Source organism: Galleria mellonella, unplaced genomic scaffold, assembly GCF_026898425.1.
Source record: "Galleria mellonella isolate WM207_F2 unplaced genomic scaffold, CSIRO_AGI_GalMel_v1 utg57, whole genome shotgun sequence".
Lineage (NCBI taxonomy): Eukaryota > Metazoa > Arthropoda > Insecta > Lepidoptera > Pyralidae > Galleria > Galleria mellonella.
The window spans coordinates 2207925-2225449 of NW_026442119.1; the positions used below are offsets into that span (position 1 = coordinate 2207925).

The 17525-nt window shown below is 30.1% G+C and overlaps 1 protein-coding gene across 2 annotated transcripts in view; it reads left to right on the plus strand.

The window, feature by feature from the left end:
- LOC113509586 (delta-1-pyrroline-5-carboxylate synthase) overlaps window positions 1–12734 on the plus strand; it is a 46959-nt gene extending 34225 nt beyond the window's left edge. For both annotated transcript variants that reach the window (XM_026892936.3, XM_052899342.1), the window contains exons 4-10: window positions 26–133; window positions 5637–5807; window positions 6169–6351; window positions 6851–7043; window positions 7381–8385; window positions 9575–9712; window positions 12385–12734. In XM_026892936.3, coding sequence (XP_026748737.2) covers window positions 26–133; window positions 5637–5807; window positions 6169–6351; window positions 6851–7043; window positions 7381–8385; window positions 9575–9712; window positions 12385–12506 — 1920 coding nt within the window. In that variant the 3' untranslated portion in view covers window positions 12507–12734. The remainder of the gene's footprint in view (window positions 1–25; window positions 134–5636; window positions 5808–6168; window positions 6352–6850; window positions 7044–7380; window positions 8386–9574; window positions 9713–12384) is intronic.
- Window positions 12735–17525: the final 4791 nt, after the last annotated feature.

Here is a 17525-nt window from a genome sequence, read left to right on the forward strand (position 1 = left end):
TTGATAATTATATTTAATTGTTCAGGATGCTGGCAGCATCTTAGACCCAAGAGCGGCGGCTGCAGTGGGCCAGTCCGAGCTGATGTCAATGTACGACGCCATGTTTTCACAGTACAACGTTAAAATTGCACAGGTATGATTCTTAATCCATTTTATTATTATTTTTAAATAATATAAACAAAATTTTTATCGGTGTTTGTTTGTTTCTCCGCTTACTTCTTTTACACCGCGCAAAAGATTTTTTATAAGGGCTTTATTGTGAATCAAAAACTTTTTTATGGTCGGTTTGTATATCTAGCTACAAATTTACAAAAAAATATTATAATATTTTAGTTATGTTTATAAGTTTATGTAAGAATTAAATCATTATTATTATTATTGCACCTTCATTAAACTTTTATTAATTAGTAACATTGCATTCGCACGGTGAAGTCAAAACAAGTCTTAAATTCCAGTTTAAATTCCAAATAAGAAATTTTATAAATTATTTTAGAATTATGGACGATTTATGTTTTTATTTAAGCAAAGTAAATCCTTCAAGTAAATAAAAGGACAAGTGATGAACAATATTATTTCAAGCTGTGACTATTTATATTTTTGTGTGAATATTCGTATATAAGATTAAATTCCGGTAGAAATACATTTTGAAAAATAAATTTTATGTGAAAATCTCCGAATAAATTTTAATTAAAATGATCTAACACTAATTATAAGATTGCTGCTTTTATTAAAAATAATAATTGTTATTTTTAATTCTGTGAAGATTAATAAACGTAATAGACTACTTCCCCGAAATTATGGATTTGAACAACAAAAAAATCTTGGAAATCTTTCATAGAATTAAGAAGCAATAAAGATAATTAAATTTTATAGAATAAAACATAACATCATGTAGTTATTTTATGACACTTACTTTCTATTTTTACAATTATTTGAAATTAACAAGCATGTCTGTAGACTATTAAAATATTAATTTCATAATGATTTTTTTTATGTTGTCTGATGATGAATAAAAATTAAGCGTTATAATAGTAAAATAAAAAAAAAATATTATTCACTTTGACTTGCTTCAACTTTTTGGTCATGACACATTTCACTCCAACTGTATTCGAAACAAAAAATATTCTATATAAAAATGATACCTAAAGAAAGAAAGAAAGAAAGAAAGAAAGAAAAAACTTTATTTTACAAGAAATATGCGACGGCACCCACACAGGGGTTAAAAAAAATCCATATATTAAGAATTATAATAAAGAAACAACACAAAAAAATATTTATAAAAAAAAAAAATAAAGGTTATAATATTATTGTCATGAATATTCTGTAAAGATTTCATGAAATGTATATATGCATTTTAAATTTAATTTAATATTCCGCGAGAGTAGCATTTGCATAAAAAATAATAAAAACACTTAACCTTGCACATCTGCAATGCTAATTTCCAGCACAATGCGGTTACATATATTTTTAAAATTTCTCTTGTAGTTTTGTAGCTATGCAAAATATAAACAAAAGTTTATCATTAATTGATCATAATTATATCAACCTATATATAATGATTTAACATATTGACTCATCTTTAGAACGTTAGGTATTCAGTCTTACATAATATCAGTAAACGTTTTGTATTTATGAGTGTATTTTTTGTATTAGACTGAGTATTTTTGTGTATTTTATATACGACCAGTAGGCTAATGTCCTCTCTTTACGGGGAATTGTGCCCAAAAGTGCGATTTTAACAAGATATTATGACAACGATGATATTTCACAAATGAGATACCATAAATAATACATAAATAAGATTTTATGCCCATCAGTTTTCTAATATCTGTAGTACAAATTTAGCTTAGTTTGGAACTAAATATGGTTGTTTTATATAATTATTCACTAATAATTATTCATATAATTTCTTTTTCATGTTAATAAAACAACCTTATTTACTAGATAAATACAAAAAGTCATATTTTCTATCGGTTTCTATATATAGGCTTAACGAGTAATCTGTTTAATTTTCCGTTAAATAACTTTATCATAAAGGCAGTAGTCCGGCACATTAACAAATGTAAACTTCGCCATTTTATGCTTTCAAATTAAATTGGAACGTTAATTTTAACAAAAGAGTAATATATAAGCATATTTTAATCCATCCCTTGTATAAAGGAATGTCGATTTAATTCGAAATCGGTTTACGAAAGAGGTTAAACAAATTTCGTAACGTGACCTCTTGGTTCTAACTCTATTTAATTTTCTTGGGAAATTTAGAGAACTTTACAGGTTGGTTTATGAAAAATATATTCATCATCACCGTTCGACGCGATTTCGTGAGTGTATTTTCGTAAGATTTCATAGAAACATTTTCAAAGTTCTCCGCTTCGCCTCCTTCGGTGTGGATAAGTGCGCGTTCACCATTAATACTGTTAAAGCTTCAGAGTTCGTTAGTTTCAGGAATAATGGGGTTTGAACTGACATCGTGTCCTTTTGCATTTTACTCTTAAGCGATATTGCAGCGTTCGTTCAATATATACGTATTTATAAAGTTCCCTGTACGAGTATCTACGCGAGATATTTATTATTCAGCGCGTGAACGGCACGTTGAGGTCTTAAAGGCCGCAGTACTTTTATTATATAACAATGAACTTTATTTAATATATATTTAAATAAAGAATGGGATAAAATAATCAATAATAAATTTATTTGTATTAAATAGGGTAGATATCGGTGGTCTTACGTTATATGTATTAAGTCTCGAGCCCATTTATCCATTTACAGAATAGTATGCAAATGACACATTTTGGTAGGATCTGATTATTAATTCATGCATCGACAACAACTATACTAGATATTTATCTATTCTTTTAAAAAAAAATCGTCTACCGAGTAAAAGCTTTTGTTAAGTAGCCAGTTACGTAATTTTATTTTAAATTTGTTTAATGGAAGTTCTTTTGTTTAATTTAAGGATTTTTTAATAAACGGCTGTTTTAAAAATTGTATTAGTGACTAATTATTGAGAGTGTCTTGCGATTCTTTGTATAATAAATAACTTCTGTATGATAAATTGTGTATAGTAGATACGAAATTGTATGGAAAGATATAAAGTTATTTATTACTAAACTACACGTTTATTTAGAACGTCTAACTTAGAGTAATAATATGTTAGTAATTTAACTTTGCGAAACACTCCTAATTCAATATAAGTTCTTTGTTCATCAGAATTTATTAGATCTGGCTTTCTGTGCCTAGGCCATTATTTAAACTAGACATTATGAATTGAAATAAACGAAACCAAGGGTATAGCTTTTTATACTCTAATAATGAATGGTATTAAATTATACGGCCTTAAAAAGCATTTTCATTATTTACATTTGACAGTTGTTATTAAAACTTTTAAATAATGTACTGAAATTATTAGTTATATACAATATTATGATAGTTTTGCTACAGATAAAAAAATATTTAAATTATTTCCTCAATTGAGTGTTATTTTATAATTTTTAGTCATACTTACACAGTGTTAAACGATAGGGAAGAACGGTTCTTGAATAGTGACTTCGTGTAGGAGAAGTATAATATGTAGGCAACACCTCGTGAGATTTATTTTTTTGTACAAGTTAGAACGACAAATAAGCTGACGGCCCACCTGATGTATACTGTTTCGCCCATTATACTCCTTATGCGTTGCCATTCCTGAGGACTCAGGTGTTATTCCTCTGTACACTGTGAACTCACGGCTATATCCATATGGAGCGATGTTCTCAAAAGTATTGCATGGAGTTGTTGGTTGCAAGTATTTTGTATGTATTTTGTGGTGAAATAAGGGAGACACCTATGTTTAACAGTGAGTAATGGATGGGTTGTAATAATGAAGATAATAATAGTCCTTGTTGTTTGATTTTGTTAGCGATATATGTATAAGTATAATAAAAATTTAAATAAAAGCTATAAGCCTAATTAATTTTATGATATAGGTATGGCTACATGAAAAAGAAGATATATTTTCTGTTAAATAATTTCAACAAATTGGAAACAAACTAAACAACGACAATAAAATTCAAAAATTTCAAACAATCTCCAAATATCAACGCAAAAATCTTGGGTATGGATAACATACACCGATCCTAAAATTTATATAATTTGGATAAGGGTAGGAAGATGATGGCATTTCGACAAATTTTTTGAGTTTGTTGCAAATGCGTTTGGCTATCTGAGGGTATAAATTTTAATATTTATTGACTTTACTGTCATTACACAAATATATACAAACACAAATAAAGAGGGAGAGAGAAAGAGTGTTTGAAAACCCAAAACCCTTATCTCCGGATACTCCAAAATTTATTATGCTGGCATTCCAAACAAATAAAGCTACCCATTGACCAAAACCCCTCTTTAACTTCCATGATTGTTGTAAAGCAATTTTCCATCCCATCTGCCTCATCTGTCATTATTAAATTCATTTTCTCAATTTTGTTTATACTTTGTTTATAAAATAAAATATCAAATTGATGGATCGCTGATATATTAGATACGGTTTATTTATTTTATTTTAAATACATATCTTTATAGAACTTTATGGAATCTTGTAAAAAAAATAATTTAATTACCTATAGGTTATTATCATTATTGGCCGTTAACTGTCCACTGCTGAATATAGGCCTTCCCCATAAAGGAGATTTCTCCAGTAATTTCCACGCTTGGCAAACGGGTTGGCAACCGCAGTTAGGCTTTGGTGATGTTTAGGAGTAATGCTGCTGCCTATCCCTCGATAATTAAGTTCTCTTAGTCGCCTTTTATACAATCCACGGAAAAGAAGGGGTGGTTCATTTTATATAGTATTATTATATTATATAATGATATTCTAAACCAGCCTTTACCAAAGTGGGCGATAACGCCCCCTTGTGGGCGCTGCAGGTTTAAAGGGGGGGGGGGCGGCAAGAGATCCAAAAAACATTGATTAATTTACACAATTTACACAATAATTGATTAATTTAATTTGAAGTAATAGTGGTTTTTATGTAGATAAAAAAATGGGGGCGCTAAAAATAATTTATTCTCAAAGTGGGCAGTAGACAAAATAAGTTTGGGAACCCCTGTTCTAAACTAAGCAAAGGTTGTATTAGATACGTAATGAGAAAAGCTGTCTACGAAGGTATTTCATCTATATATATTTTTATTTCTAGAAATACTTATTAAATATTTATTATAGCAAGTGTGAAAAATATTTATTAAAATAATAATAATTTTATCATTTGATAAATATAATAAATAACCTACCTACTGTTATTTTTTGATTACGTTATCTGGCCGATACTTTGTACGAGCACTTTGGCCCTTACAGATTTAAATGGTAATTGAGGCAAGGACAGTGTATGATTTCATATTATTATTTTTAACCTACTTTTAAAAAATAATTATTTCTGTGTTTGACTGTATTTTTTTTTATCTCAATATATTTTTTTACGATAAATATTAATTTATTATTATTATTCACATAATTTCGAGATAGTTATTTTATTAATATTGTTTTCTAAATGACTTATTAAAAGGCTACCTGAATAGGTGTTATGTTAATTTATTTGTTAAGTGAATCCTTAAGTTATTAATAAAAATATTGAACAATTTAAAATGTTTTATTTTGGCAGGTACTAGTAACTAAACCTGACTTCTACAACGAAGAAACCAGGAAGAATTTGTTCTGTACGTTATCAGAGTTGATATCGTTGAATATCGTGCCAATTGTGAATACAAACGACGCTGTAAGCCCGCCGATGTACATACACGATGATACCGTGGTGCCTGGAACTGGGAAAAAGGTAAAAATAAACTTTGTATTCAAATGAATAAAAATAAAAATACATGTAGAAACAAACAGTATTACTTGTTTGAATGTTGTTTTGAAATCATTATAAGTCGTAGTTTTATTTACTTTTATATGATAAGTAAACAAACATCTAAAAGTTTTTACATATTTCAGTATTTAAATTACCTACAATAAATTTGTATAAGTAAGATATGCTTCTATCAATAGACCTATGGTTTATTCTATTCAGTGATACAGTAACTATCTAACCACCAAAATCAGTATAATAGACTAATTTCATAATTAATACACTTTTAAAAATTCTCAGTAAACAATAAATTTAAGTTCTACTTAATATTTTTATTTTGTCCCAGGGTATTGGTATAAAGGACAACGACAGTCTCTCGGCATTGCTAGCTGCAGAGATTCAGTCAGATTTGCTTATTATGATGTCAGATGTCGATGGTATCTACAATAAGCCACCATGGGAAGATGGTGCCAGAATGATGCATACCTACACCTCTAAGGAACAAGTCCAGTTTGGACAGAAATCTAAGGTGCAGTATTTCTTTGTCTATAAGTATAATTATGTTAGAGCTAGTATATCATATTTATTTCTTACTAGCTATATTTTACGTCTTTGCTTGCATGAATCCATAAATAATCTAGTTGTGTACCAAATTTCATTAAAATCCGTTTAGTAGTTTTTGCGTAAAAAACTAACATCCATTCATCTATCCTTGCAAACTTTTGTATTGGTATTATTAATAGAATTTTCAATTAAGAATATTTATAATATTTAAATTATTTTAAAATATATGACAGAAAGTTGGCTCGGTAACTCTGTTTCTAAAATGATATCCTCGCATCTGTGTTACTCCGAAATTCAATAATAACTGTGACAACTATCGGATAATTGAATAATTATTAAGATTCTGAAAAGTTAAAATTTATTTATTCAGCAGTTTTTTCTATAAGTCGTTCAGTAACAGGAGACGAATTTAGAATTAATTGGATTATTTTTTTAAATGTATCAACTCAAAATTGTATTCATAGGTTGGCACAGGAGGAATGGATTCCAAAGTAAATGCAGCTACTTGGGCTATGGCTCGAGGTGTAAGTGTTGTTATTTGTAATGGTATGCAAGAAAAAGCAATCAAGACCATTATCAGTGGTAGAAAAGTTGGAACATTCTTTACCGATCATGTAACTAGCTCATCTACATCTGTAGATATTATGGCAGAAAATGGTAAGTATAAATATTTATTATAAATATTGTATGGAAAGAAATGAAATGACATTTATTCGTAAAAAACATAACTGTAGTTTCTTAACTAATATTAACATTATAGTTTTATAAGGATACAGTAGTTGTAGTTTTAGAACTGGGCTCCTAAATAGGATAATATAATAACCTGCATTAAGGTGCCACAGCCTCAACCCCCTTTATTATTATGGGGAATTTAATATTGATATAGAGTAACTACAATAATGCTGTATACATAATTTAACAATAAAAAAAAAATAAACATAAACTAAAATACAAAAGAAGGATATTTAAAAATATATTTAATGTTAATTTGCAGCACGTGTGGGAAGTCGTGCTCTTCAACGGCTATCACCAACGGAAAGGGCTTCAGCCATTCTCTCTTTAGCTGACTTGTTAGTAAACAAGAAGGATGTCATTTTGGAAGCAAATTCAAAAGACCTTGAGGTAGCAACCAGGGATGGTCTCGCTAAGCCTCTACTGAATAGATTAGCTCTAAGTGAAGGAAAACTGAAGACTTTGTCCATAGGATTAAAACAAATTGCTGACTCTAGTTACGAGAACGTAGGACGAGTTTTAAGAAAGACTAGATTGGCTGAGAATTTAACGCTACAACAAGTAACGGTTCCTATTGGAGTATTGTTAGTTATATTTGAATCTAGGCCTGATTCATTGCCACAAGTAGCTGCTCTTGCTATGGCATCGGCTAATGGACTCCTTCTAAAAGGTGGTAAAGAAGCTGCTCATTCAAACAAAGCACTTATGGATTTAGTGAAGGAATCTCTTAGTTCAGTTGGTGCTGATGATGCTATATCTCTAGTCTCGACTAGGGAGGAAATTAGTGACTTGTTGGCAATGGAGAAACATATAGATTTGATTATTCCACGTGGATCTTCTGATCTTGTAAGGAATATTCAGAAACAGTCTCAGCACATTCCCGTGCTTGGTCATGCTGAAGGCATTTGCCATGTGTACTTAGACAGAGATGCGGATCCCGCTAAGGCATTGAAGATTGTTCGTGATGCCAAATGTGACTATCCAGCTGCTTGTAATGCAATGGAAACATTGCTTATTCACGAAGATCACCTTAATAGCTCTCTATTTACTGATATATGCACTATGCTTAGAAATGAAGGTGTAATAGTACATGCAGGTCCAAAATTATCCAGCCAGTTAACTTTCGGACCACCACCAGCAAAATCCATGCGTCACGAATATGGTGCACTGGAATGCAGTATTGAAGTCGTTAAAGATTTGAATGAAGCCGTTGACCATATCCACAAGTTTGGAAGTTCGCATACTGATGTAATCATTACAGAAAACGGTATGATATGGTGTTTATTTATATACTTTTATATTTAATATAAGATAAAACGACATACAACTAGAAATAAGGAAGTTATTAATGTAACAGTTATCAAATAGATATGAGAATTATTTCAAGGTAAACAATGTAGTGGTGAGCAAATAGTTGTTGTTTATTTTGTTACATATTTGTAGATTTCAGTATAAGCCTTGAACTGTAATTATGTGATATAACTATATTGAACAAACAACAGGATTTTGTAGTAATATTATCTTTTATCACCATAATACACAAATATTGTAAGGTAACTTTAAAAATAACAACAACTGAATTTAGTAAAAGGAAATAAGATGTAGCAATGATGCGCAAAAATATGGAATGTACGAATCAGATGAATTCAACAATACGAACATTAATGATAATATTTAACATTGTTTCACTGGAAAATGTTTGTTCAATTGATTGGGGCTGATTGAAGTATCTGGAAACAATCACATATTTATTAAGTTACATAATAATAAAAATATTATTGTTATTCATTCATCCATTTATATTTACATATTTTTTATATTTTAATTTGTAATTGTGTAATTTGCGTTTATTAATATTATACATATTAGTAGAGAGTCAGTCGATGTAGGTGGCTCAGGACCATTCCTTGTGACAAACTCTGGGAGAGACCTATGTTCAGCAGTGGACAGATAACGGGTAATATAATGTTGATGATATATATCAGTGGAGGGGTCCTCAATTAATATATTATGATCCGATAGGCCATGTTCTAGTTGAGAATCTTCGGAACCGGTACATGTATGAGACGAGTTTTGAAATATTTACGTTCAATCTTTTTCTTAACTTGTCTTATGTATGCTAGTGATTAATGTAAGGACAGAACTTTTAGACATTTATTTCTCTCTACCTACCCCGAAAGGGACTTTTCGTGATATATAGATATAATGTATTTCATTATAATTTAATAAAAATATAAACAAACAAATAATTGAATGAACAAATAAGATAGTCTGCTGATGTCTAATAGTAGCACTATAAATAAAAAAAAGTAATTAATTGATTGAAGGTTTCGATTTGTTATCATAAGTATCTTTTTATTACATAAGATTTATTATTTTTTACAAATTAAATTTAAGTTACTCGAAAAAAGTATTCAACTAAAAAATAATATGCAAAAAATATGTTAATATTGCAGAAAGCACGGCAAAACAGTTTTTGAGCTCCGTGGACAGCGCGTGTGTATTCCACAACGTTTCGTCACGCTTCGCTGACGGTTTCCGCTTCGGCCTCGGTGCTGAAGTCGGCATTTCTACGGCCAGGATTCATGCTAGAGGTAAAATAATTGCATACCATACAGTTATTACTATTTTAAAAAGATTTAGGTGTTGATAACAGATACATTCAGTTTATTATGTCTGTTTCTAGTTGTCTGGGAGTTATCTATGTATTACATGTAGATATATTTTCTTCACAAAAACATCTATTTGATATCTAATATTCACAGTATAAAGCTCTTTTTTATTTGGTACTAGAGAACACTATATAATACTAGCTTTTACCGGCGAATTCATTCGCGTGACCAAAATTTGCGTTGAGCGGGATAAAAAGTATCCTATGTCCTTTCCTATCTCGAAGATCTTTAAGACAATTGGTTAAACTGTTAAGGTGCAAAAAGATAAGACAAGAGATAAACATATTTTCACATTTATAATATTACTGAAGTTCTGCAGCGTGATTTATTTATTTGTTTATAGTGGCGTGCAGCAGTTATTTTAATTAACGTGATGTTTGTATTGACAAATTGATGTTTATATTGTAAAACGGCCTGCAGGCGCATAATTGCAAAGTAAACATGTATCACATTGATTAGGGGCATATATGCTAGGACAGCTATAGACCTGTTTGTTCTCTAAATTACTCAACTAGGCTTTAGAACTTGCACAATGCTTCAGAGAAGCAATTCAGTAGTTTATAGGTTTCGATTGTTTCATTGGTTATTTGATTATAATGATTTTGTTTAATTCCGCTACCATTAGTATGTGTGTGACTGTCAATACTCGAAGATTGATCACTATTGTTACTACCAGAAATTCTACAACCTTCCATATTAGCCCTAAATTTCTGACTACCATTACGTCCACGCACGTTTTGTGTTTTACCTATAAACAAGGTATATTCAGGTAAATTATAAGATCGTTGCTCGGAGTGGCGGGATGGCAGTCGGAGATTGTGGTTTAGTATGAAAGGTTGTAGGACTTCTGGTAGTAATGATGGTGGTCAATCTTACTAATGGTAGCAGAATTAAACAAAATAATTCTAATCAAATAACCAATGATGTAAACTTCTAGAAGATAACATCTATTTCTATATTATATTTGATTACTTTGTCAAACTAGTTAATACATATAAAAATAAAATACGATAAATATCTAACTAAGCGTAATCTTTTTTATAATTTCACTATTTTCTAATACGTATATTGTTAAAAAATTCTGACTTAATGTACATATGTTGTTAAAATATTCCGCCTAACTGTAAAATAAACTAAATCCGAAAATTCATATAAATTAATATATTCTTTTAAATGTTCATACTGTAAGCTTAGAATATGATTCCTTTTAATTTTAATAATAATAATAACAATCCTAATATTATATTATACTTGGCTAAAATATAATAAGACTAACTGACTACAATTTGCGTAACATTTTATGTACGTCATAGAAATATTTTAGAATAATATTAGACGTAATGACCGTAAAATGGTAGAGTTTAGTATAACTCGCTTAATAATAATAAAGAGAATAAGTAGGTAATTTGTTTTATCTATTTTTGCTGTATAACAGTTCCTAGTTATTATTATTATTAATTTAAATAACTTTGTTAAAATATGGTACAAAAGGTGGACTTATTGCTAGTAGCATTCTCTACCAGTCAACCTTAGGGATTATTAAGTATGTGAAATACTTTTTAAGATTAGGGTATGATGGGGTTGACATATCCCTATAGGATAAAAGCCTAAATAAAAGAGACAAAAAAACCTGAGGGATTTTTTTTTGTTTGAAGGAACAGTAAATTACGAACGCGGTACTTCATTATTGGGATAGGTAAAGAAAATAACAGTTATTAATGTATACCTGCATGATATATGTATATATATATATATATATATATATATATATATATATATATATATATATATATATATATATATATATATACATATATATTAGATAAACATATAAAATGTAAATAATATATAAATAAATAAAATATAAAAGTTAATGAGTACCTACTATTGTTGTAATGAATTCATAAAGTGAGCGTGAACTTTTTTTAACACCAATTTATTTTCTATTATTATACAATTTTAACAAAGAAAGAGAAAGGATTCGTATAAAAGTTGATGCTCGTGTGGGCATTTTTTATCTTATTCATGTTTTTGTCACTAAGCAGTGCTATTTTAGTATTAAATCAGTGAAATTACAAGGTACAGAAGTGTAACGCTTTAATTTTCAGAAATATCAACGCATGAGAGATACTATTACCACTTTCCATCAGGTGGGCCGTCAGCTTGTTTGTCATTCTAAGTTGTATAAAAAAAAAAAAACACTATAATCTGCAAAGTTCTTGACGCTTGACGCATATAGAGAGTACTATATGTAAATGAATGTAAAGATGCGTGTAAAATTATGTTCACGATATTTAAAGGCCAGTAACGTTGTGCGACTCCTTTCGTGTTGCAGGTGTTCATGAGCGAAGGTAGTTACTTTCAATTAGGTGAACCGTCTGCTTCCCTAACAATAAAAAAAAAATTACAAATAAAAAAAAAGCATTCAACGCTTCAAAAGTAGAAATAGAAAACTTTACAATAAATTTATTAGTAATAGTAGTAGTAGTAAATAGGCATTATCAATAAAAGTAATGATGTAAAAAATATCGAAAGTAAATAACAAATTAAGTTTAATAAAGGTATAATGACATCACTGTATGTTAATTTTTCAGGACCCGTTGGTGTCGAAGGTCTCCTTACTACTAAATGGATATTGGAAGGCACCGACCACACAGCGGCTGAATTCAACGAAGGCAGAAGGACGTGGCTTCACGAAAAATTGCCTGTAAATTGACTATGTATTAAACAACGTATAGGATTATGGAGTAAATTGAAAAATATTTTTATAAGAAATCATTGATATAATGTTAAATACATTTCTATTGCCGATGAATATTTTCAAAAATGTTCAATAAACAACTTTATAATTAAATATTATATATATGTATAATTGTACCTATACATACGATTGGTTTATTTATTGTTTTGTAACAATTTAATTATATCTATGTTGAATTAATAAGAGGTTTATTATTAATTATTTGCTCAGGTAAATTTCCAAGTTCCAATAAGCAATATGTCACAATATAGATACAATTTTATAGATATTTATATAATACAATTTATAAATAACTTTGATAGATACGAGCATATTATTGTCATATAGGTAATATTTTTACTATAGGATGACAATATAAAGGTAAGTTTGTATTATTGGTACTCGTGAGGAGTGAAGGTAAAAAGGAAGGAATAGAAAAGTAAGAATTAGTCAAGCCTTGATAGTTGCCAGGGGTACTACGTAAAAATCAACCTGACAGAGATTGATGTTGCTAGTAAGTCCCAAGATCTTCTCTCTTCTCCAAGAAGCCTAAATTAATTTATTTTTAGAAGTTCCCGCTACTGAAAATCCGTTTATATATAATTAATCTAAATAATATATACATAGTTCGCACTAAATTAATAATAATACTGGAAACTAGAAAACTATATTTAAGTTAAATTATTATGAAATTACAATAATTAGAATAATTAAAAAAAAAAAGAATCTTAAAACATTTCCTAAAGAAACATAGGTTAAAAAACAAAAAAAAATCTTGAGCCTATCGTAACATTATGGGCCTATCAATTTTATTATAGGAGTCTGTAAAATGTTTAATTCATTCTTTACAGAACAATAAATAACAATTCCGAACGTTATCAACCAAATATAAAACAGAATTTTCCATTGTAATAAAGCAACACAAGGGCAGTAATTTATAAAAACCTTGGCGCTGTATTGTACTCAGATTACATACCTCGTTTGAGATAAATCGATGTGTATCTATATTTTTAACGACGTCTTTATTTTTTAAAATGGAATTGAAAGGGCCTGGTAAGGATATATCGGTTCATTACAGGCACATATTTATTTATTTAGGAACTTTTTAAAAATCTGTTTATTAAATATCTGTTACAGCGCCATATCTCAGCAACTGCTAAAACAATCGATTTGAAATTTGGAATAGTTTTAAATATTGTTGGACCACATGTTTGTTAATATTTTTATTTTCTTTGTGAGGGTTTAAAATAAAGGAACCTACTAGTGGAATGCCATATGGAAAGGACTCATTTAAATATATTAAAATTGATTTTTATTTACTTTTATGATTACGTTTTTGATTTCTAATTGGAAATATGAAAAAAAAATACCATTCCTTCTTTACCTTCGCCAATTATGCAAAGTAATTTTAGCCTATAAAGACATATTTTTGAGAAATTATCAAAAAACTTTCAAAAACCAACTTAGTTATGCCAATTTTTAATCAAAATTATGACTCAAAAAAAGAAATTACGAAATACACAGTATTATCTATTTCGTATAATCAATACCAATTATTTTATCTTATAATTATGTATTTACGGAACCCTCGTTGTGAGTATTTAACTCGTACCTGACTGCTTTTATTTTTGTATTTCAGTACTATTAAAAAAAGAATCGAATCCTCTGTAATACTCGAGTACTTGTATGGGTATTCGAATACTTTAACAAACCCGAGTACATCTACGACTGATTTCTGAAGTTCACTTTTATGAAGATAATAAATGTTCAATGATCTTATAATTTTTCCTCTGGTGATTGAGGAAAATATAAATAAAATACTGAAATAGAAATGGAAAAACTTATAACAAACATACGAGTAGTATTCGAGTATCGTAAGAACTCGAAATGTGTATTCAAATACCGAGTACCGAGTTCTATAAATTGAGTATTAAAGTACCTGAGTACCTATTGGGTATTCAAGTCAGTACATGATTTGGGACATCACTATTGCAATCCACCTACTTCCGCATTGCATGCAGTTGTGGTTGAATGTAGGGAGACCACTAACCTATTACAGTCAGATAGACTGTTTATAATAGATTAGCGGTTATATCCGGGGGATGGGTGAAGAATTTCCGGAACTGTGATTGCATGAGACGAGTTATGAAAGTAGATGAAATGAAAGATGTATGTAAAGGCCTTTACTACTCGCTTAACTCTGCTGAGATTGAGTTTGAAGGTAGACAGGTCGTTCTTTATTCAGGTATTTATAATAATAAGTAGTTTGCATATATAATACGTATAAAATTATTAGACGTGAAAGAAAAAAGCGAATTCAGGAATAGAGATGACAGTGGAATATTGGAGAAGAGAGTAAGATTGGTGCATCTAGAGTAGGTACAGGCAATAAGTCTATAGCTGATCATCATTCATCATTATTTCTATTGTTAAATGTCAATTGCTCAATATAGGTGTCTTCTACATATTTGTATCTTGCGAAAACTAAACAAACGATTAGAAGCACTATAAATGAAAACCATGCACAGAATTTATATAAAAACACTTTAGAAGTATATATACATTTACATAATAACAGCGAAACTGTAAGATTTATAAAAAAACTTACTCTCTGAGTAAGTAAGATGAAGAATTCTTAGCTCTCGCTTGTCTAGAGATACCCATCTCAGCATTACTATTACAGAAATTGCTTTATGCACTTACTGCACCCGACTTAAAGTTAATCCTTTAAAGCAAAGATCTGCTGAAAGATGAATAATACATTATTCAAATTCCAGTATCGTATATAACGGTATCAATGATGTTTTAAATACATAGATGTACTGTTTTCTTGATATATTTTTATAATAATAGCAATGATATAATATATATAATAATAGATATAATAATAGCTTATTCGTGGGTAGACGCACACTTGTTAAGTCCGAAATTTTTGTGCTCTTAATTTTTTAAATTTTTTAAATATATATACATATAAATTTCTTTATGTATTAGATTATATTTAATCTGCATTTGGTTGACTCCTGATAAACTCACTCACCAAGTTTTCATCACTTACTTTGCAATGGATACCACAGCTGAACAACTTAAAAAAAGCATGGATGAACTATCATCTGTGTTCAACAGCCGCATGGAAGAATTTGAGAAAGGCGTACAGCAGCAGGCCTCTACTTCGTCAGGTACCACAGTGAAGGGTCTATCTGCCGACTATGCTACATTTAAAACATTTATATGGAAGTGTCTTGGATTACTAAAATCACAGGTGGAGTTGCTTCAACTTGGGCAAGACCGTCTAGATACCCACTCCCGCAGAAAGACCTTGCTTTTTCATGGTGTAAAAGAGATTCCTGGTGAGGACATCTCTAAGAAGCTGTTGGAGGTGTTAACCGACAAAATGAAGTTGAAAGGTATGGGTCCTGATGTTATTGAATCTTGCCACAGACTCGGCTCTAAGAAGGATTCTGCCCGTCCTATTATTGTGCGGTTTGCATCACTGCGGTTTCGATCCATGGTATGGAGGGCTAAAACTATTTTAAAAGGCTCCAAAACATCTATTTCTGAGTTCCTTACAAAAGCACGGCAAGATGTATTTGTTGCGGCTCGTAATCACTTCGGCGTGAGGAAGTGCTGGTCTGCGGATGGCATTATAGTTATTCTTCTGCCTAATAAAGATCGCAAGAAGATAGTTTCAATGGCTGAATTGAAACTGCTAATCGCTGAGTACCCAATGAACGCGTTATAATTTAGACAGGTTGCAGTATTTTCTATTTTAATACTTTGCTATTTTGTCGGTTTATTACTGAGCACACTTAACTATTCTCTTATTATTTTTTTTTTTTTTTTTAGGGTACCTTAAAATATGTTGCTCAATTTCTAAAATTATATTAATTTACCTAACTTGATAGATAATTGTGATCAGTGTTTGATTGTCACTATAGTATTGATAAACAAATTAATCTGAACTCTCATGTCACTGTCAAAGTTACTTATAATAATTGTGGCTATGGTATATATTTAATATACTTTAACGTTTCGTTTCTGTATATCACTGATTTGTAATAGCTATTATTGTTTAAGTTTAGACTGGGTGCCCGCTATTCTTCAGCTATAGCTGTTTTATATTATATTGTTATAGCTGTTATTTTGTTCGTTATTGTTCATTGTAGAGTGGGTTTAGCCTATCAAGTCAACCTACGCAATTAAGGCAAAAGTAATTAATTTTTGTTATTTTTACAAATATTGTTTTTTTTTTTTTTTATAATAAGTTTTTATTTATTTTTTATTTTTATTTAAATTTATTTTTATATATGCCCATAAATGATGATTATTTTTCTTGCTATTCCTCCGATGATTTTGATAGTGCTTCGAGTCATAATTCCTCTTTATCTGATTGCGATCCTATTGAAGATAAATAGCGGACTGTTTTCGACAATTATTCCAAACAACTTTCCCTTGTACATATAAATGCGCAAAGCATATTAGCTCATTATAATGACCTTCTTACCTCTTTCAGTGCTGGCTTAGTGGATTGTATCTTAGTTTCTGAGACCTGACTTAAACCATCTCTTCCTTCCACTAGCTGCATAATACCTGGGTATAAACTCTTTCGAAACGATCGCATCACGTCTGGGGGTGGAGGTGTGGGGATTTATCTACGCAACCAAATCTCTGCCGAAGTAGTGTGTACATCGCAACCGCAGTTCTCTGGGTCTCTGGAATATTTGTTTCTCTCCTTATCTCTCCATCACAAAAGAATCCTACTTGGTGTCTTGTATAGCCCTAATGACAAGATTGATTACTTTAATATCTTGGAAAATACTCTAGATAACTTGGTTCCTCTTTTTGATCATGTTATACTTATGGGTGATCTAAATACATGTCTTTTGAAAAATGACCATAGGACTGGCAAACTTATTGCTTTAACATCAGCCCTTGATCTCCAGGTCTTGCCTATGCCTAAACCTACTCATTACTTCCACAACAGCAGACCTTCCC